We start from the raw sequence: 21,422 nt of genomic DNA on the forward strand, positions 1-21,422 counted from the left end.
CCCTCTCTTCCTTTCCTTCCTTCCCTCCCTTCCTCCTTCCCTTCCTCCCTTCCCTTCCCTTCCTCCCTTCCTTCCCTTCCTTCCTCCATCCCTCCTTCCCTCCCTCCTCCCTCCTTCCTTCCTTCCTTCCTTCCTTCCTTCCTTCCTTCCTTCCTTCCTTCCTTCCTCCACTTCCTTCCTTCCTTCCTCACTTCCTTCCTTCCTTCCTCACTTCCTTCCCTCCTTCCTTCCCTCCCTCCCTCCCTCCAGAATGGTTGAATCAGTTCACAATTCCACTAACAATGCATTAATTTCTAATTTTCCCCACATTCTCTCCAACATTTGTCATTTTCCTTTTCTGGCCTTTTAGCCAATCTAATAGACATCAAAATTGTCTTAATTTACATTTCTCTTATCAATAGTGAGTTACAGTATTTTTTTCATACTCACTGACTCCCAAAGCCTGTTCTTGGTTTCCTGGCACTCTCCTCATACCCTAGTGTGACAAACATTTCCTACTGACCTTTTAAATTGTCTTTGGTGTCTGTGGGCTGAGAGGTCTGGAAACCAACACTGCTACCATTGATTTGGAGGCCCCAAGGCCTGCTCCTGGATTGCTGGAACCAGGACAGTGTTGCATTCCCACCTTGGTGCAACAAACTTTTTCTGCTGATTTTCTAAGTTGTCTTCAGCTGGAAAACTGTTTTACTCCATATTTTGGGGGGTTATGATGCTCTAAAATTTGTTTAGAATTATTAGAATTATTTCTTATTAGAATTAAAATTAATTCTAATAAGAATTAATTATTAGAATTTAAGATATTTGGAGAATTTGGGGGGAAAGCTTGGGCAGATCCCTGCTTTTATTCAGCCATGTTGATTCCGTCTCCCAAACTTACCTATTTGTGCCAACAATAACCATCATCCTTCCAATTACCACATTTATAGACGTGAAGTCCTTCTCAACTATTCATTCTTTCTCATTCCAGTTTATCAAATCAATTGCCAAGTCTTGCCAAGTTTTCTTGTGCCACTTCTCTCACATTTATCATCCCCTTCTCACTATTTGCATGTCTTCTACTTAATTCAGTTTTACTGCAATAGTTATATGATTATTTTGCACTGATATTCTCTCCTACCTCCAGTATAAAGGTGCTGAAGTACTCTTCCCTCTCCCTCCTCCTCTTCCACTCCCTCTCCCTCCCTCCTTCTTTCCCACCCTCCTTCCCCTTAAAGCACAAATCTGAACATGTCATTTCCCTGCTTAATAAACTCTACTAGCTCTCTATTGCCTGTGGGGTACAATACAAACTTCTCTGGCCTTTAATATCCCTTACAATCTAATTTTAATTTACCTTTCTAGCTTTATAATCTCTTATTTGCCTTTACACACACTCCCTAGCTTAGTCAAACTGGCCCATTTGCTGTCCTTCACACATAACATTCCTCCTTTACTCTATATATACTAGTATATAGGCAGAAATGGCTAACTGGCACTCCATCCCTCACTGCAACTTCTTAGATTGCCTAACTTCCTACAAAGCTTATTAGATCAGAAATACCATCTTCTACATTCTAGTTTCTTTACATGTGATTCATAAGCCCATATAATGGGTCATAACTAAATATGGTAATTGGAAAAGTATGATTTATTATAAATAGATGTTTGATTTGTATACTTATTTTATATACCTATAGACCTGGGGCCATGTAAAAATTTCTCAGGAGTGAAGAGGTCATGTGTGGAAAAAATTTAAAAGTTGTATTTGAAGCTTTTCTTGATCTCCATATCTATTTTCTCCATCCAAATAGATTTTATACTTACTTTGTATGTGCTTGTCATCGATTTAGTATGTATACATATTGTTTTCTCTGATAGAATGAGTTTCTTGGGAGCAGAAATTATTTATTTTTTACATTAAATCCCTAGCAATAAACATAATAATAGATTCTTAATAAATGGTTTTCATTGATACTCTTATATAGGTGACTAAAATTTCTATATCCCCTTCACCTGTTTCCTTCTATATAATGAAATCATTTTCTAGACTGTGTGATTGTGGTATCTTTTCTGTAATATTTAGGGTCTGAATTTCAGTAAAGTCTGATTTTTACATCTGTTAAATAGAATTTTTGCTATTAGAAGAATTTTGCTATTAGAGAAATAATGATGTAAATAGTGAAATAGGAGTAAGCTGAGGTATTGATGAGTTAATTTCTTCCTGTATTCTTCTTCTTAACCTTTGAGTTATCTGAAACAAAATGATTTTCTAAAAGTGTACTTATGAAAATATCTCCTTTAGCAAAACCTAATTTTATGAAGACTTAGGGCAGCAAAAAAGTAGAACATTCTTATCAATATTAAAAGACAATATGTGTAGCATATCATATATTATAAATTTTTAGTTAGGATATTTCAGTAGAAAAGACTTTCTTTTGTTTATATAGAGCAATTAAGTGGCAAAGTGGGTAGAGTAGCCAGCCTGAAGTCAGAAAAACTTATCATCCTAAGTTTCAATCTAGCTGTGTGACCTTGAATAAATTACTTAACCCTATTTCCCTCAGTTTCTTCATCTATAAAATAAGCTGTAGAAAGAAATGGCAAACCACTTCAGTATCTTTGCCAAATAAACCACAAAAAGGCTCAAGAAAAGTTACACACGATTGAAACAACTAAAGGACACATTGTCCATATATGTGTAGAAAACAAAAAAACAAGCTAATTCCTAGTTAGGAAATGTCACTTTTTGCTGTTTGTATTCCAAAACTTATACATAATAGGTACTTTCCATAAATGTTTGTTGAATGATCAAAAAAGACTATGTAGGAAAATTTCTGAGGAAAATTCAAGGAGGGAAAACTGAGATTAAAAAAATGAGTTTAGTAGTCAGAAAAATGCTGAAGGCTCTTTTAGATGGTTTATGAAGGACAAATGTTCCTGAGAGGGATGAGAATTACAAAGAGTTATTCATCCAGCTGAGACAAGAAAACAATTGGGATTCTTTATTGTGTGCCTGCTCAATTTAGAAAAAAAAAAAGCAATTTATACAGTCCATGAAAATTAAATACTTGGTAGAAATTCACTGGAAATCTGTGATGAGCTGTACACTGCATTCTCTCTTGAGTTCTCCTCTTAGGAAAAGAGAGAATATGATGATGAAGCAAAGGTACTATAATGGCTAAGGTAACCAACTTAGGATGACAGATATGATCTAGTAATTATTTTCTATTTCAGTACTTTGTCTGTGATGGAAATTTTAAGAGGGTTTTGGTTTCCCCAATGACAATTTCAGTCTATTTAAGGGAAGAGCTATTCAAGAAATCAAGACATGTATCTGAAAATGAGGAAATTGGATGATGTTGTTGACCTTTCTGTCACAAGAGAAGGAAGGAGATGAATATAGTAAATGGCTCTGTAGCTGCTTGCAATATCAGTAGCTGCTATCCTGTATAAAACAAGCAGGCATGACAGGGGTGAACATATGATTGTTGGCTTAGCAGAAGCAGCATTCATGCTATGTTTTGTGTGATTACAAGAGGTAAATGGCCCCCAAAGTGACATTCAGTCTAGTTCAACAAGACCCAAAAGATGTGTCAAAAGCAACTAGTGACACATTTAATCCATGGAACTGTGACAGATGGGTCTCAGTCAATAATGCAATTTCTTATTAAGTCTTTCTAAAGAACATGACACAGGAAGAAAATGCACAGAAGGCCAAGTTTTAACCTGTGACAGTCATGTTCTTAAATAGTATACTTTTAATTTCTGTATTATAACAAATTTAATATTATGTTATGGTCAAGTTAATTTGAGACTATTCTGTCCAGCAATTTTTGTTTTAGAAGTCAAAGAACAGTAATCAAAGCTTTTATAAATTGTCTTTCAAAAAATAGCCTTTTTTCTTTACCCATTTATTACCACATAAACTCCTTTCATAGAATTCCATAGCAAAAATGAGCCTTTTGAGATCAGATAGTCAGTATTCTCATTTTACAGATGAAGAATATAAAGTATTTCATTTTTCTATGTAATTAGGTTATCTTTAGAAGCTCCCTGAAATATGTAGTATACAAATTCTTAGATTTCCATGGAGTTTTTACAATTCTAAAGGTGAGACTGAGATGTAGATGATGCATTTCCAAGAATGTAGGAGATTAGAATTATGGAGTGATGTGTCTAGAAAGGACAATATCAAACACCCAAGTTGCAGAGATTGCTGAAGAGAATACTATATTTTGAATTTTTCTTTTAACTAACATCTAGTCCTTGGAAAATATGTATTAAAGATACGTATACATGTGTAACTTAATTGTAAATTATGTGAATGTGTCTATATGCATGTAATATAAATACGTACTGGTATATTTATGTGTAGTTATATATAGTAACATATGTGCATTAATATATAATATATACAATCATGTATTTACATAGTACTAAAAATTTAATGGAAACATCCATAGATTTTTCAAATTTTAATAATTTCTAAGACAAAAACGAATGAAAGAGAATTTGGTACTGCATGATCTGTTAGAAGGCTCTTCATAGATCAGTCTGGTCACTCACTTTAAAAAAAAAATCAATGTACACTGCAGAAAAGCATCTATAATTAAGTTGTAGTAGCAGACAAAAGCCATTATGTGTGGCAGCTATGTTTCTAATAATTCAGAACAACTCAAGTGACAGATAAATGTGACCTACCTTTGTTTTTTTCTTTATTTGTTAGCTGAGATTGGGGATTTTGATGAAACAGTAGATCGGGAACACTTAGCAAAGAACAAGTACATACCTCAGCAAGATGCACTAGAAGACAAAATTGTGGAATTTCACCACAACCACATGTAAGTCTCACTACTTTTGCTTATGTTTTCTTCTTATTCATTTCTTTAACATAGTATAATACAGGAAGGGAACTAGAGAAGCCAATTCCTTACCATCTTCATCTTGAGAAATTAATCCTCTTAAAATGTTCTGGATGCTTTTTTGGAGTTTTGTTTGTTTAAAAAATTTTTTTTAAGATCTCCTAGGAAAGAATTGTAATGATGTGAGCTATATTATAATAGATAACAGTTTCATGGTTCAGAATTTCATTTCTAACACACTTTTTATTTCAGATGAAACCTTCCACCCTTTGTTTTCTCATTATCAGCATGCAGTCTCATCTACACTATTGGGATATTGAGATATCAATCTATCCAATATAGGGGAAAGGTTAGGGGAAAAGGAAAAGCATCTATGTATGTGTGCAAGGCACTGTGCTCCCTTTGCTTCATTTCTCTACAGCTCAGAACTTCTGTCATCTCTCATTCTCTACTAAACTCATCCCAGAGTAATAAGTAGTTTCACTCCTCCTTATCAGAAGCTCTAATTTAAATCCCAACAGTTTCCCCATTTTGATCAATTAATCTTCCCCTATCTTTTGCTTTATTTCTTATTTTTCCATTTCCATTGACTTATTCCCTTCTCTCTGAATGAATATGCTTATGACTTCTCCATCCTAAAAAGACAAAATTAAAAAAAAAACCTCTTTCCTTCATGTTGTTAACCTTTTAAGTTATCCTATCACTTTTTTTTTTAAACAAAACCAAACTTTTAGAAACAACAGTAAATACTTGCTTCTTCCATTTCCTCAATATCCATTTACCCTCCAACCCATTGCAATTTAATTTCTACTCTTATCCTCACAGCCAGAAATATTCTCTCTGCCCTGCAAATTGTTGGTGTATAACTTGATCCTTAGATATAGACACCTAGTCCATCATCAGTTCCATAAAAAAGTTATTCTGGCTAGTAAGACCTGCTCACTTAATAGAAATAATAAAATACAAACTTGTTTTTAATTTTCTTCCTTATTTTATTATTATAGTATTTTGGGTATGTGAAAGAGCTGCAGAAGTTCATTGTTGATTTCTTAATGCAACATTTGCCATTAGCACGGCATTAGTTGTTAAGATGATGTTCACTCATCATATTTCTAAAGAAAAAGTCTAGAAAAGATGGTGACTGATAAGATATACAGGACAAAAAAGAAGGGCATTTGAATGGCTGAAGAATGTCTTCATGAAAAAAAAAATGGTAGTAGAGGGCAGATTTTAAAAGGGAGGATGTGATGGCTTCAGCTTTTGACACTATGAATTTTAGATGGGGGCATTCATATGGAAACACCCATAATGTTAAAAATGTAGGTATGTTTTTGAAATGAGAGATTAGTATAAGATGCATAGTTTTTCAAAATTGTGTACATAAAGATGTTAAATGACACTATGAAAGTTTACAGAAAAATTGTAAAGGAAAATAAGAGAAGATGGTGAAGAAGACAGCCTTAGGGAATGTCTACATATAGAGGACTAAAAGGAGAATATTATAGCATAATTAATTTAATACTGGAAAAGACCTATTCCAAATCCTTCATTGTACAGATGAGAATATTAAGACCAGAGAGCTTAAATAATATTTTCAGGGTTATGCAGGTGATTAAGTGATGAAGCCAGGTTTTGAGTCCAGGTATCTGACTCCATGAACACCAACATGCAAAGTATGATGGAAAAGGGCAATCATGGAAAAACAAGAAGAATGAAATATCATGGAAGGCAAAGGAAAAGAGAATTTTAAGGTATGTGGAGTGATCAACTGGGTGAAGGAGTTGAGAACAAAGGCTTTGGTGATTAAGAGGTACTTGAGAGGGAGTAAGGGAAGAAGTCAGATACTGAGGACTCAAAGAATGAAAGACAGAGTAGAAACAAAGAGCATAACGTACTTTCTAGAAGTTTGGAAATGAAAGGAAGGAAGGAGCTAGTTTGATAGCTTGATGGGGTAACCAGATTTTATTTTAGCAATATATAATCTAAATTGATTGACAAGAAAGATATTTTTCCTTTTTTTTTTACCCCTCTAATATTTGGTCATAGATTCTGTATATCCCAATCAGTAAATATTGATTGAATTCTGAAACATAACGCAGTTCTCCACTTCCAGGGATTATTAGACCCTGGGAAAAATTGACTCATGATGAACAATTTCTTTCTTTTTTTTTTTTTTTTTTAAATTTAATAGCCTTTTATTTACAGGTTATATGCATGGGTAACTTTACAGCGTTAACAATTGCCAAACCTCTTGTTCCAATTTTTCACCTCTTACCCCCCCACCCCTCCCCCAGATGGCAGGATGACCAGTAGATGTTAAATATATTAAAATATAAATTAGATACACAATAAGTATACATGACCAAAACGTTATTTTGCTGTATAAAAAGAATCAGACTCTGAAATATTGTACAATTAGCTTGTGAAGGAAGTCAAAAATGCAGGTGGGCATAAATATAGGGATTGGGAATTCAATGTAATGGTTTTTAGTCATCTCCCAGAGTTCTTTCTCTGGGCGTAGCTGGTTCAGTTCATTACTGCTCCATTGGAATAGATTTGGTTGATCTCGTTGCTGAGGATGGCCAGGTCCATCAGAACTGGTCATCATATAGTATTGTTGTTGAAGTATATAATGATCTCCTGGTCCTACTCATTTCACTCAGCATCAGTTCGTGTAAGTCTCTCCAGGCCTTTCTGAAATCATCCTGTTGGTCATTTCTTACAGAACAGTAATATTCCATAATATTCATATATCACAATTTATTCAGCCATTCGCCAACTGATGGACATCCATTCAGTTTCCAGTTTCTAGCCACTACAAAAAGGGCTGCCACAAATATTCGTGCACATACAGGTCCCTTTCCCTTCTTTATAATCTCTTTGGGATATAAGCCCAGTAGTAACACTGCTGGATCAAAGGGTATGCACAGTTTGATAACTTTTTGAGCATAATTCCAAACTACTCTCCAAAATGGTTGGATTTGGATGAACAATTTCTTAAGGGGCTGGTTTAAAAATCCAGAAAGCCCATTTTGTCATTTCTATTAAAAAAACATAATTACCAAATGGAAATTTGTGTTGGTTAATTGCATGTTCTCTCTCAGTGGAGAAATGTATACTAGAAACCAAATATCTCCATTAGGTTTAATAGTGATATGTATATAATCAGGTACTTGGGTTTCTAAAAATCAATCATCATAGTGTAAATTAAAAGAGGGTTACCTATTTAGTTTATGTGGAAAAAGATATATGGAATTCGGTAGACCATAAACAGTCAATAGTCAATAGTGTGACACAAGGGCCAAAAGAGTTAACTCAGTCTTACTCTGTAGTATGCTGTTCTGGCCAGACCATATTTGAGACATTGTCTTCACTTCTGGGCATATATATTTAAAAATATATATGAGGTATGTTCATTTATTTTTACTTTTTGTTTTTTTTTTAATGGTGGGGGCTCAGAAGACAGTGGATGGCACCAGACCTAGGATACTCTCTGTAATGTGGTATTTTTTAAATCTAAATAAATTGCTTTCCTAAAATTAAAAAAAAAATTTAAAATTTGCATCATAAGAGGATCCTTTCAAGTAATTGTATCTGTTTAACTTATAAAATAAAAGAAATAGGAGAGAATACTGTCAAATAGAAATGAGATGAGATTATTTTATAGAGTTTCAAAAGAGAAAACTAAGACTATGCATAGCATTTAAGAGGGAAGCAAATTTTGACTCTGTATAAGGAGATATCCAATACCATTTGTCTTATTCCTGTGCTTCTTTCTGGCATAGAGATCATACTCAGTTCCCAAAAGTTAGTAATAGCAAGACTTAAATAACTCTGAAAGTGTTTAATAACTCTGGAAGGGTCTACCGAGATTGAGAAGCTTTAAGCACAGATCTGATGTGGCACTATATATCTGTCATGTGAAGGCCAGTTTAGATAAGCTTGAAGGAGCCACTTGAAAGTGGAAATCAGAACTAGATTTGTGTCAGCAGAGAAGTCTTTAGGTCTCTCAACTTCTTTATCTTTAAAATGGGGAGAATTCCAATTGATAAGTGATCAAAGAATATGAACAAACAATTTTCAGATGAAAAAAATTGAAACCATTTCCAGTCATATGAAAAGGTTTTCTAAATCACTATCGATCAGAGAAATGCAAATTAAGGCAACTCTGAAGTACCACTTTATTCCTCTTAGATTGACGAAGATGACAGGAAAAGATAATGACAAATGTTGGAGAGGATGTGGGAAAACTGGGACACTGATACATTGTTAGTAGGGTTGTGAACAGATCCAACCATCTGAAGAGCAATTTGGAACTATGTCCAAAAGGCTATCAAACTGTGTATATCCTTTTATCCAGTGTTCTACTGTGCTTTTATCCCAAAAAGATCATAAAGGAGGGAAAGGATTGCTCATCAGTTGGAGAATGGCTGAATAAGTTATGGCATATGAATGTTATGGAATATTATTGTTCTATTAGAAATGATTAGCAGAATTATTTCAGAGAGGTCTGAAGAGAGACTTACATGAACTGAAGCTAAGTGAAATGAGCAGAACCAGGAAATCATTATGCACAGCAGCAAGAAGATTATGCAGTGATCAATTCTGATCATTGTGGTTCTTGCTGCATTTTAATAATTCACCAAAAAAAAAATCTACTAAGTTTTAAAGGGGTAGCAGTTTATATTAAATGGGAGGAATGGGCATACTGGTAAAAGTATCAGATACTTACATTGGATTCCTCTTGAAGTAATGAGTTTTCTGCCAATGGATTTTAAATATGGCTAGAGCTATGATAGAAGGAAAATGGCCTAAGTAACTTTTAAAGACTCTTCTAATACATTAAAATCTATCAAATTAAGAAGCTGCTTTGAGCCTACATTCAAACTATTGATCTATAAAAAAATCTTATCCTTTCTCTCAGACTATAAACTCCATGAAAATGTCTACTCTGTCCTTTTCATTTTTGTATGATGCCTTATTTTTTTTCCTGAGGCAAATGGGGTCAAATGACTTGCCCCGGGTCACAGAGCTAGGACGTGTCTCTGAGGTCAGACTTGAACTCAGATCTTCCTGACTTCAGGGCTGGTGCTCTATCCACTGCACCACCTAACTGCTTCTTATACATAATCTTTTAAGCAAATTTGAATGACATTATCTGCATAATCTGAAATTTATATTTACAATCATTAAAACAAAAAGTCAACAGAACATTCACTAGAAGCCAAAACCTTAGGGAAATAATGGTTCCTGTGTCACTACCTTTTTTTCTTTTCTGCATCCTTCCTTCTTCCCCATTTCCATTTAAGAGATTTGAGTCCTGAACTGATTATATGTATTTTTTATTAAAGTTTTTTTTATTTTTCAAAATGTATATATGGACAGTTCTTCAACATTAGCCCTTGCAAAATGCTGTTTTCCAATTCCCCCCCTTCCCACACACCCTCCCCTAGATAGCAAGTAATATGATATGTGTTAAATATGGTAAAATATATATATTAAATCCAATATATGTATACATATTTATACAATTATCATGCCACACACACACAAAAAGAGAAGCAAAATAAAATGCAAGCAAACAACAAAAAGAGTGAAAATGCTATGCTGTGAACCACACTCAGTTCCCACAGTCCTCTTTCTGGGTGTAAATGGCTTTCTTCATCACTGAACAATTGGAACTTGGTTGAATCATCTATTGTTAAAGAGAGTCACGTTCATCAGAATTGATCATCCTATAATATTGATGCTGCTATGTATAATCATCTGATTCTGCTCATTTCACTCAGCATCAGTTCATGTAAGTCTCTCCAGATCTCTCTGAAATCATCCTGTCGATCATTTCTTACAGAACAATAATATTCCATAATATTCATATACCACAATTTACTCAGCCATTCTCCCATTAATGGGCATCCACTCAGTTTCCAGTTTCTGGCCACTACAAAGAGACCTGCCACAAACATTTTTGCACATGTGGGTCCCTTTCCCTCCTTTAAGATCTCTTTGGGATATAAACTCAGTGGAAACACTGCTGGGTCAAAGGATATGCACAGTTTGATAACTTTTTGAGCAAATGAACTCATTGTATATTTTAAAAACTGAGTAATCTCATGTTGGTCTTGAAGAGAATACTGGCTTGTTTTTAGATTCTTAGCTTGGTCTAGGCTCCAAAAATGTTCACAAAATTGACTTTGAACTCAGTTATTATGTCATATGATATTTCCAATTGAAACATAAGTATTTTATATATCATAATAGTTACTTTTAATCAGTGCTAATTGAGATGATTGCATTAATGGAAAACTTTTTATCAGTTGAATGAACAGTATATACGTGAAGAAGCAATACATATGAAGTCAAAAGAATTGAACTCAACTTTAACACCAGTTATTCTCTACAAAGTCATTTAAAGTCATTTGACTTCTCTTATCTTGAGTTTTCAGTACCTCCTTCTCCTAGTTCACTACCAGAATCACAGGATTACAAAATTTGTGATTTGGAGTTTCCTCAGTGGTCATTTGGTCCAATGCATAAAGGAATTCCCCTACCTTGCATAGTCAACTCATATTGCAGCCTGTACTTCACCATCATCAACCAACATCACCAAGAAGCTAGATCTATCATGTCTTGAGGGAAGAAATTATATTCTGGGACAACTCTAATTGTTAAGAAATATTTCCTAAAATCAAGCCTAAAAATTATCTTCCATTGATCCTGTTTCTGCTTTCTGTGATCAAAAAAAGAACAAATCAAAATTCCTCTTCCATGTGATAACTCTTAGTATACTTAAAGATAGTGATTATATTTTTCTGTTGGCTTTCTCTAGTAATTAAGCTTAGTTCCTTTCATATGACATGGGCTCATGTCACCAATATATCTTTATATCACGTGCACTCAAATACCTCCACCTTCCTAATTCCCTTCTTTGAGACATTCTCAAACTTATGAATGTCATTTATAAACTGTAGTACTTAGAACTGAACATAGTATTCTAGATTAGATCTTAGCAGATCACAGTACAGTGAAATAATCACCTCCCTCTTCCTGAAAGATTTGCCCCTTGTAATGCAGTATAAAATGCCATTTATTTTTAACTGTCATATTATAATTTTGACTTTGAGCATGCAGGCCACTAAAAATGCCAGCTCTTTTTTAGGTCTACTATATAACATGCTTTCCCCTCTTATACTTGTGAAATTGATTTTTTGTACCCAAATGCCCTACTTACCCTATCTATGATGTACTATCATCTTCTTAAGATCCAACACAATGCTCTAGTCTGACAAAATTGTTTTGGATCCTTACTTTGTCTCCAGTGTTTTAGCAGTCTCTTCCACATTAGTGCCAACTCTGCATTTATGCATGTTATGGATTTAAAAATAATACATAGCAAAGGGTCAAGCACAATTCATAAGGGAAGAAGCTCCACTTGAAGCTTCCTGCCATGTTAATATTGAACCATTAATTAAACCTCTTTGAGCTTAAATATTCAAACAATTAATCCTCTAATTGTATCTAATGTCTGTGTCTCCATATTGTCTAAAAGAATAGTATGAGGCACTTTATCAAAGTTTGCTAAAATCTAGGTGTTAAAAATATTCACCTCATGTACTAGTTTTTAGTACATGTCTTATCTACAAAGGAAAAGAATGAATTGTTCTTAGTAGAGTCATCCTATCTTTTTAGACAATACTTCCCCACCCAGAGGCTTGTCAGCCATCTTTTTAATTAAAAATTCTGTTTTATAATTTTCCCTGGAATTGTAGATCAAAGTCATTAGGTTATAGTTTGTTGACTTTTCTCTTTTCTCTTTTTTTGAAAGCTGAGGCAACTACAGTCTTCAGTCTTTGTGATACTTCTCTTGTTTTCTGTGCTATTTCAAATAATATTAACAATAACTCTTCAGTCTCATCTGCCCATTCTTTTAAGACTGGCACATATAGTTCATCTGAGTTTGATGGTTTGAATTCATTAAGCTGATCTCTTACAATCTCTTTACTGATCTTAGTTATGAGCTGTCTTTCAATGATTTTTTTTTTAATTTTGTTTTTTCTGGTATTAAGGCCACTGTTTTTTGCAGAGAAATAAGAATGAAGCACCTTTCCCTTTGGTTATCATTGTCTCATCCACACCAGACTTTAGTCTTATCCCTTTTCGGATCCTTCATTTTGTTTTTCCATCTCCAGTTTCTTGAATTCATTGTGTAAATATTTTATATGTAGCTATATTGCATGTATTTTCTCAATAAAATGTAAATTCCTTGAGGGCAGGGATTGTTTCCTTTCCTTTCCCCCAACACCCTAACAGTGCTTGGTACATTGTAGTTTAAGAAATGTTTGTAATTTGTGATTCATTTGTAAAATGGGAGTATGATAATCCTTGACCTGTCCACTTAAACTGCTAAGTTGTGAGAACTAAATGTTATATAAAAGCTATTTGTAAATGCAAATCAGTTTGAAAATAGAAATGATCATGCATAGGATGACTCTATTGCAGAGTTATCAACAAAATAAAAACAAAAAACTGTGCAACAGGTCAATATGCCCTGAAAAAAAGTCTCATATGATATAGTCTAAAAGGTAGGTCTAGGCATGACCCACAACCCTACTATTATGGAGGATTCACTGACTTTTCTTTTTGTTATTGCTGTCTTGTTTTTTAAATAAGGCTTTTAAGACATGGTGACGTTATAATCCTTGTTTTCTAAAGTATGGTTTTGAACTTGACTTACTGGGCTAATCTATTGTAAATGACTGAAAACTTGTTTTAACACAATGTTTTTGTGGGGTTTTTTTTGCTTTTGTTTAACCTTAAAGGAAATTCTTTGAGATTCTAAAAATTGGCAGAATTTGAAGTAGACATTTTGGGTTTTGAATTACATGAGCAATAGAGCTTTTGTTCCAGCTGCTAGACTTTGGGTAGGAATGAATGGAAGTTTGGATATCATCTGATCAGCTAGCCTCAGTGTTTGGATGAAATGCTTCTTTATATCCCTAGAGAAGCCACTTGATCCCAAATTAATAGACATAGGGAATTCAGATCTTCTGCCCTTTCTTTTTAATTTTTGTTTTATAAGGGGACAAACACCAGCAGAATCAGATTTCCAGCTCCTGGAGATTGCACGCCGGCTAGAGATGTATGGAATCCGATTGCACCCAGCGAAGGACAGGGAAGGTACTAAGATCAACCTGGCTGTTGCTAACACAGGAATTCTAGTATTTCAGGTGAGAGCCACTTCAGAATATTGTTCACATCCCTTACCCAGGAGGTGAGGAAGAAAATTGGGCCTTTGAACTCAATTCTGGGTTAGTTAGTTATTGAAATTAGTGAACAGGAAAGTTATTCACTTTCTACTGTTACTTTTTAGTGAAAAGAGGTATACCACCCCCTCCCCACCCTCTTTCTATTTTCTTGCTCGAAGCCAGGGTGACATAGGAGAAAGAAAGCCTACTTTGGAGCTAGGAAAACCTAAGTTCATATCTTACCTCTGATACATATTTGCTGTCACTTAAACTCCTATGATCTTGCAGTAGTGATATAGGCAAATCTCTTAAGTTTTTAAATATAAAGAGACTATGAATCAGTCTCCTATGCTGCTAGAAAGTATTTCCTTAGCTAATTAAATTATGTCTAGTTCCTTTCACTATTCCTTTATTCAGTTAATTCCTGTATCCAGTTTAATTACCATTTTTGCTTATAATTAAGGAACCCTCAATTAAGAATTTATTTGAGCAATGGAAGCCTAGAAATTTATAATCCTTGCTGAAATCAACATATGGCAATGGACATGACTGTTCTACTATTGTGCCTTGAGGATTAATAACCAACTGATTATTTGGGGATAGTTTTTCTTTTTTCTTTTTTTTTTTAAATTTAATAGCCTTTTATTTACAGGTTATATATATGGGTAACCTTACAGCATTAACAATTGCCAAACCTTTTGTTCCAATTTTTCACCTCTTACCCCCCACTCCCTCCCCCAGATGGCAGTTTGACCAGTAGATGTTAAATATATTAAAATATAAATTAGATACACAATAAGTATACATGACCAAACTGTTATTTTGCTGTACAAAAAGAATCAGACTCTGAAATATTGTGCAATTAGCTTGTGAAGGAAATTAAAAAATGCAGGTGGGCAAAAATATAGGGATTGGGAATTCAATGTAATGGTTTTTAGTCATCTCCCAGAGTTCTTTCTCTGGACGTAGCTGGTTCAGTTCATTACTGCTCCATTGGAAATGATTTGGTTGATCTCCTTGCTGAGGATGGCCAGGTCCATCAGAACTGGTCATCATATAGTATTGTTGTTGAAGTATATAATGATCTCCTGGTCCTGCTCATTTCACTCAGCATCAGTTTGTGTAAGTCTCTCCAGGCCTTTCTGAAATCATCCTGTTGGTCATTTCTTACAGAACAATAATATTCCATAATATTCATATACCACAATTTATTCAGCCATTCTCCAACTGACCGGCATCCACTCAAGTTTCCAGTTTCTAGTCACTCCTAAGAGGGCTGCCACAAACATTCGTGCACATACAAGTCCCTTTCCCTTCTTTATGATCTCTTTGGGATATAAGCCCAGTAGTAACACTGCTGGATCAAAGGGTATGCACAGTTTGATAACTTTTTGAGCATAGTTCCAAACTACTCTCCAGAATGATTGGATTCGTTCAGAACTCCACCAACAATGCATCAATGTCCCAGTTTTCCCGCATCCCCTCCAACAATGGGGATAGTTTTTCAAAGAGGATTCAAAGAAATGTCTCTTTTTGTATAAAGTAGTAGTTTGTATAAAGTAGTATTTATGATCTTTGGCAGGAGGGATTTACGTTGCAAAACCTTTTTTCAACAAGTAAATGAAGCACTTGATAAGTTCATAAATTTAAAAGTGAATGTATTTATACTATAAATTGTTAAATATCCAAAGTAATGCTAATCTACTATAAAGAATGAAAAAAATTTAAATTTCTCTCCAAATTCTTAAATATGAAAGTTGAATTCCTTATAGCATCACTGAGTTGCTTCCATTTCATTCTAAGTAATTTGAATATTAGGAATTACATAGTTAAGTAGCAATGTAAAAGTACTACATAATAAAGTTAATCATCTTGCTAGTCCCTTATTTATATTTCCCTATAATTTTGAATTTGTTGTTCTCTTGTTTATACCTACTAAATTCCTATGGTTTCCTTATCAAATATGACTCAATTACTAAACTCGCAGAAGTCACAGATATAATAGTATATAAAAGGCTTACAGGCTACACTTTAGGTCTAATGTACATCTATCTGAGAGTTCACTTATGTGTGTTTTCCGATGCTGGAAACATCAGACTTGTTCCTAATTCTTGGTTGTATCATTGAGAATTCAACTGACACGCTAGTCAATGAACAATTGTTCACGGTCAATTCAAGACAATAATAAATTCTGGTGTGCTTCAATTTAATGATGGACATTGTATTTAGGTAAAAGAAAGCAAAACAAATGCTAGAAAGCAAGCCCTAAGCAAAGGATTAGTTCTGAGTGGATCAGATGAATTCCACAATAAAACTAATAATCATCACCATTGATGAGGTCTTCAGAGCTTCTAGTCCCCACCTCAAGCTGTGGTTGGTTGGTTTCATTGAATGAAAGAACTCAAGTTCATCCTGATATATTCTAAGGCTTTGTTAAGGGTATAATTCACAAGAGCCTAACCAATTTTTGTGGGAAATGACTTGTATCCTTAAGAAACTAGCGTATGTCAATGTGTTAATGTTCTTTTATGATTTGTGGAGATATTCTAGATTTTGCTACTTGACTATGTGTTTTATTAGATGGTTTTGTATTTTTTTAGGGTTTTACCAAGATCAATGCCTTTAACTGGGCTAAAGTGAGGAAGCTGAGCTTCAAAAGGAAACGTTTTCTCATCAAACTGCGCCCTGATGCTAATGTAAGTGGGTTAGGGAAGTTTAGGGGAAGACTAGTTTGGTTATCCCAGTACAAATGAAGTAAATATTTAAGGTCTGTCTGTGGTAATTTGAGTTTAGTTTTGAACTGAAAGTTATTACTAAGAGCACAATGACTTATTCCTAGTGTATATTTCATTAAAGTTTATTTAACTGAATTTGTGGAAATGATTTTGACAATTGGTGTAAGATGCTTTTATGAATTGGAGTTGGAGGTCTTCATAATTAAAAAATGCTTCCAAATGGGAAAGTAGCTTCTTAACTGTCAACTTTATAAGTTACAATAGCATGTGGTTGATAGAATCAGGAAAACTTAGATTTATTTCACATACATTTTCCAGTTATGTGATTCTGCATAAGTCACAGAGCCTTTTATTTTTATTTTTAGCCTCAGTGTCTTCATTTTTAAAAAGAGAGGATTAAACTCCATGTCTTTTAAGATCCGTTAGGCCTCTAAATTTGTCATTAAGGATGACAAATCTTTACTAAGGTAAAGAAAGAAGGTACTAGCAATTGCATAAAGAAAGATAGGATGTGTGACGTTAGTGGTGTGATGGATTCTTTATAAATTCAAGAAATCTATGTGTATTGCTTCACTCTTGGAGCTCCAACCTGTTATTAACCACAAAAAGCTACTTCTGATATCCAGAAGAACAGAAAATACCATTTCAAGTTTCTTCTGTCCCACTTAACTCTTTCTTTCTATCATCCTTATTACCTAGCTAAAGCCCTTGCTATTTTCACTAGAATCCCTATCTCCATCTCCCCCATTTTAAGCCTTATAAGCTTGCATTCCATGGACCACTATTCCCTACCTGAGTCTAGTGTAGAATTAATTCAAACCAAGGAATTCTCTAGAATTCTTCAGGGATAAATGTTTCTTCTTTAGGGAGAAAAAAAGAAGTATTTTTTTACTGTTAAGATTAGGACTGTGGAAACAATAAATGCATTTCTTGTATCTGTTTTAAATATAAACCTTGTTTTAACATAGTAAAACTGTTAACAAAAAATGATTTGATTCTAAAGACTGATTATGTGTCAAATAGGCTGTTTTCAGGTTACTTAGTCCTATATGTAGTATTCTTTCTTTGTAAAAATGCCCTTTTAATTTCCAAATAATTGACTAAAAATGAAATTTTAAAATATAATCTATTTCTTCGGGGTTGAGTATCAGGAAATTCTCTGTGAAAATTTGGATTTCTTAAGAATTTTAAAAACTTGTTCCAGATAGAAAGACAGACATGTGGACATATATACATATACATGTGTGTGTATATATACACACACACATATATATATATATATATATATATATATATATATATATATATACATATATGTATATATATACATACACACACACACACACACACACACACACACACACACATAGGCAGCTGAATGGCTCCATGGAAAGAACACTAGGTCTGGAGTCAGGAGCACTTGAGTTCAAATATGGCCTTGTATACTTATTAGTTGTGTGCACCTGGCCAAGTCATTTTACCCTGTGTCTTCATTTTTCCATGTGTAAAATGAACTGAAGAAGGAAATGGCAAACCATTCCAGTATTTCTGCCAAGAAAACTCCAAATGGAATCAGGGCTGAAACAAGTGAATAACAACAACAAATAAATATGTACATATACACATACATGTATGTACATATGTATGTGTATGTATCTGATAGATGGATGGATGGATGGGCTTTAAGTTAAGGACAGTAAATGGTAAAAGGAATATGTTAGGAGCTTAAAGAATATCACTGTATCCTATTTCAAGAAGCAAAAGATGTAAACTTGATAGCTTAAACTTGTTAAGATGACATTTTGGTTCCCCTGGAAATGATTTTCCTTTCCAGAATGGTACTTGATGCCTTCTTTAGGTCTGACAAACTTGCTGAAGAAATATAAGATAATGTCCCAACTTTGGCATGAAACCTAAGAAAGAAAAATTTATGAACCTTAGCCACTGAAGCTTTTTGCAAGAGAGTTTCTGTACTAAGGCATGTCTAAGCAAAATTGAAAATGAAGTATGTGTATTTTGTTTATGAATCCTATTAAAGAAATTTGATCAGTCCTGCTAAAAGCCAGACCTTCTTTGTTAGTTCTTCTGGGCAGGATTAAGTGTGTGGAGAATTAAATGTATATGCAGAATTATGATTTAGGTCATCACTGGCAAGAAAGCTTTGCCAAACATTGAAAAGGAATGTTTGCCCTAGCATATTCAAAAATTGAAATAGAATATGGCCTGTTATTTTCCCATCTCCTTTTTTTTGTGAAGCTCAGTAAGCTTTTCTGTAGATGATAGAAGAAAAACAAAGTCATAATTTTCTTTCTCTTTAGAGCTCGTACCAGGACACATTAGAGTTCCTGATGGCCAGTAGAGATTTCTGTAAGTCATTCTGGAAAATATGTGTGGAACATCATGCCTTTTTCAGACTTTTTGAAGAGCCTAAACCAAAGCCCAAACCAGTTCTCTTCACAAGAGGGTCATCATTTAGGTTCAGGTAAGATAGAGGCTCTACCTACAAGACTTATAACCACATTTTGTCACTTCTGAACTATTTACTTGAATTGAATTCCTTCTGTGACTGAATTGTTAGAATTACAGCTACTATAGCTGTTGTTTTATGTAGTAACGGCACTACAGGAAACCCGTTAACCTTTGCAAACTTGAATTGCTCAAGTGATAGAAATCCTGTGCTTTCAAAGCAAAGCCCCTTGATATATCCCCTTTCAGATTTGCTATCACTACTAGATTTAAAACTGTAAACAACCTACCTTTCTAGAAGTGAAAATAATATTATAATCTCTCTAAAATCTGGGGTATCTTATCATATTTACCTGTCTTCAAAGAAAGAATATGCAACAGTGGCAATGTCTACAATTATGCAGTAATGAAGACACAAAATTTTTATGAATAATGATTTCAGAAAGGGGGTTTGTTTCTCCCTGTTGGTTTGGCAAACCCAGAATTTCCAAAGATTGGGAGGGAGGAGATTCTGTTGTTTTCTTTTCTGACCCGTTGAAAAGTTTATTTCAAATGTAACAGTTCACTATTCTGGAAGAAAGAAAAACAAGATAATAAATCTTTGTGTTTATCAGTTATATATATTTCTCCCTCTTCCTATAATTGTGGTCTTTATCCTAGTGGTCGAACTCAGAAGCAGGTTCTTGACTATGTTAAAGAAGGAGGACATAAGAAAGTTCCATTTGAAAGGTGAGAGAAACTTTGATGCTATTTCTGATTTGAGGGCAATGATACACTCACCAGGTAACCTTTCATTGCTGCCAAGAATGTCTGTTTCCCTGAAGGCTCTATGTCCCATCACAGACTTGCTGCAACTTAACTATACTTCCAATCCCTTACACTGATCTCAGGCAAGTAAATTCCTCTTGCTTTCATATTTTTTTCAATGTCTTCTCAGAAGAAACATCTTTTAAAAAAATATTCCCCCCTCCCCAATTACATATAAAAGCAATTTTTAACATTTTCTAATATTTTGAGTTCCAAATTCTATCTCTCCTTTCCTCCTCTCCTTAAGATGGTAAGCAGTCTGACATTATACATATTTAATCATGTAAAACATTTCCATATTAGTAATTCTGTGGAAGAAAACTCCAAAAAAGAAGAGAAAAGGAAGGAAACAAAGAAGAGAGGGAGGGACAAAGATAAGGAAGAAAGGGAAAATAATATGCTTTGGTCTGTATTCAGAGTCAATAGTTATTTCTCTGGAAGTAGTTAGCATTTTTCATCATGAGTCCTTTAGGATTGTCTTAGATCATTATCTTGCAGAGTCTAAGTCATTCACAGTTCATCATAGAGTCTTACTATTACTGTATTCAGTGTTCTTCTAGTTTTATTCATTTCACTCTATATCAGTTCATGTTAGTCTTTTCAGATTTTTTCCCTGAATTCATTCTGCTTATCATTTTGTACAGAATAATATTTCACATAATCTTATACCACAACTTGTTCAGCAATTCCCCAGTTGATGGGCATCCCCTCAATTTCCAATTTTTAGCCATCACAAAGAGCTGCTATAAATATTTTTGTACAAATAGATTATTCCTCCCCTTTCAAAAATTCTCTTTAGATTATAAAACTAGTGGAGTTATTGTTGGGTCAAAGGGTATGTACAATTTTATGGGCCTTTTGGCATAGTTCCAACTTGTTCTCCAGAATGATTGGATCAGTTTGGAATCAGGGGATATTTCTCTCTCAATATAAAGGAATATGAGAAGGAAACGGGCGAAGAGCAGTAAGCAAGGAATGAGAGCTATTCATCTAAGAATAGAGGAGAAAGACTCCCACGGGGGAGGTGTGGAGAGGGGAGAACAAAAATTCAAAACAGAAAATTAAGTATGAAGGATTGAAAGGAAATACTTACATGGGGCTAAGCACACAGTAAATATTTGTTGACCTTATACTTTATGAATTTTTATGAGTTTGTAAATTAGATAAGTCATGCATGAGAAGATAGGATTAGAAAATTTAGCATGAAAAAAAGGAAAAAAAGAAATGGTTAGAAAAGTAACAAAATATTTAAAAATAGATGAGAATAATGATTGAATTATTAATTACTTTTAAAATGTGTATGTGTATGTATATATATATATGTTTTA

The 21,422-nt window shown here is 34.1% G+C and overlaps 1 protein-coding gene across 3 annotated transcripts in view; it reads left to right on the forward strand.

Moving 5' to 3' along the window:
* Window positions 1–21,422, forward strand: part of FARP1 (FERM, ARH/RhoGEF and pleckstrin domain protein 1) — a 308,923-nt gene that overhangs the window by 212,966 nt on the left and 74,535 nt on the right. For all 3 annotated transcript variants that reach the window (XM_031958582.1, XM_031958581.1, XM_023500517.2), the window contains exons 7-11: window positions 4,706–4,820; window positions 13,921–14,068; window positions 16,687–16,782; window positions 19,140–19,303; window positions 19,948–20,016. In XM_031958582.1, the coding sequence (XP_031814442.1) occupies window positions 4,706–4,820; window positions 13,921–14,068; window positions 16,687–16,782; window positions 19,140–19,303; window positions 19,948–20,016 (592 nt within the window). The remainder of the gene's footprint in view (window positions 1–4,705; window positions 4,821–13,920; window positions 14,069–16,686; window positions 16,783–19,139; window positions 19,304–19,947; window positions 20,017–21,422) is intronic.

Source organism: Sarcophilus harrisii, chromosome 3 (assembly GCF_902635505.1).
Source record: "Sarcophilus harrisii chromosome 3, mSarHar1.11, whole genome shotgun sequence".
In the NCBI taxonomy this organism is placed as follows: Eukaryota; Metazoa; Chordata; class Mammalia; order Dasyuromorphia; family Dasyuridae; genus Sarcophilus; species Sarcophilus harrisii.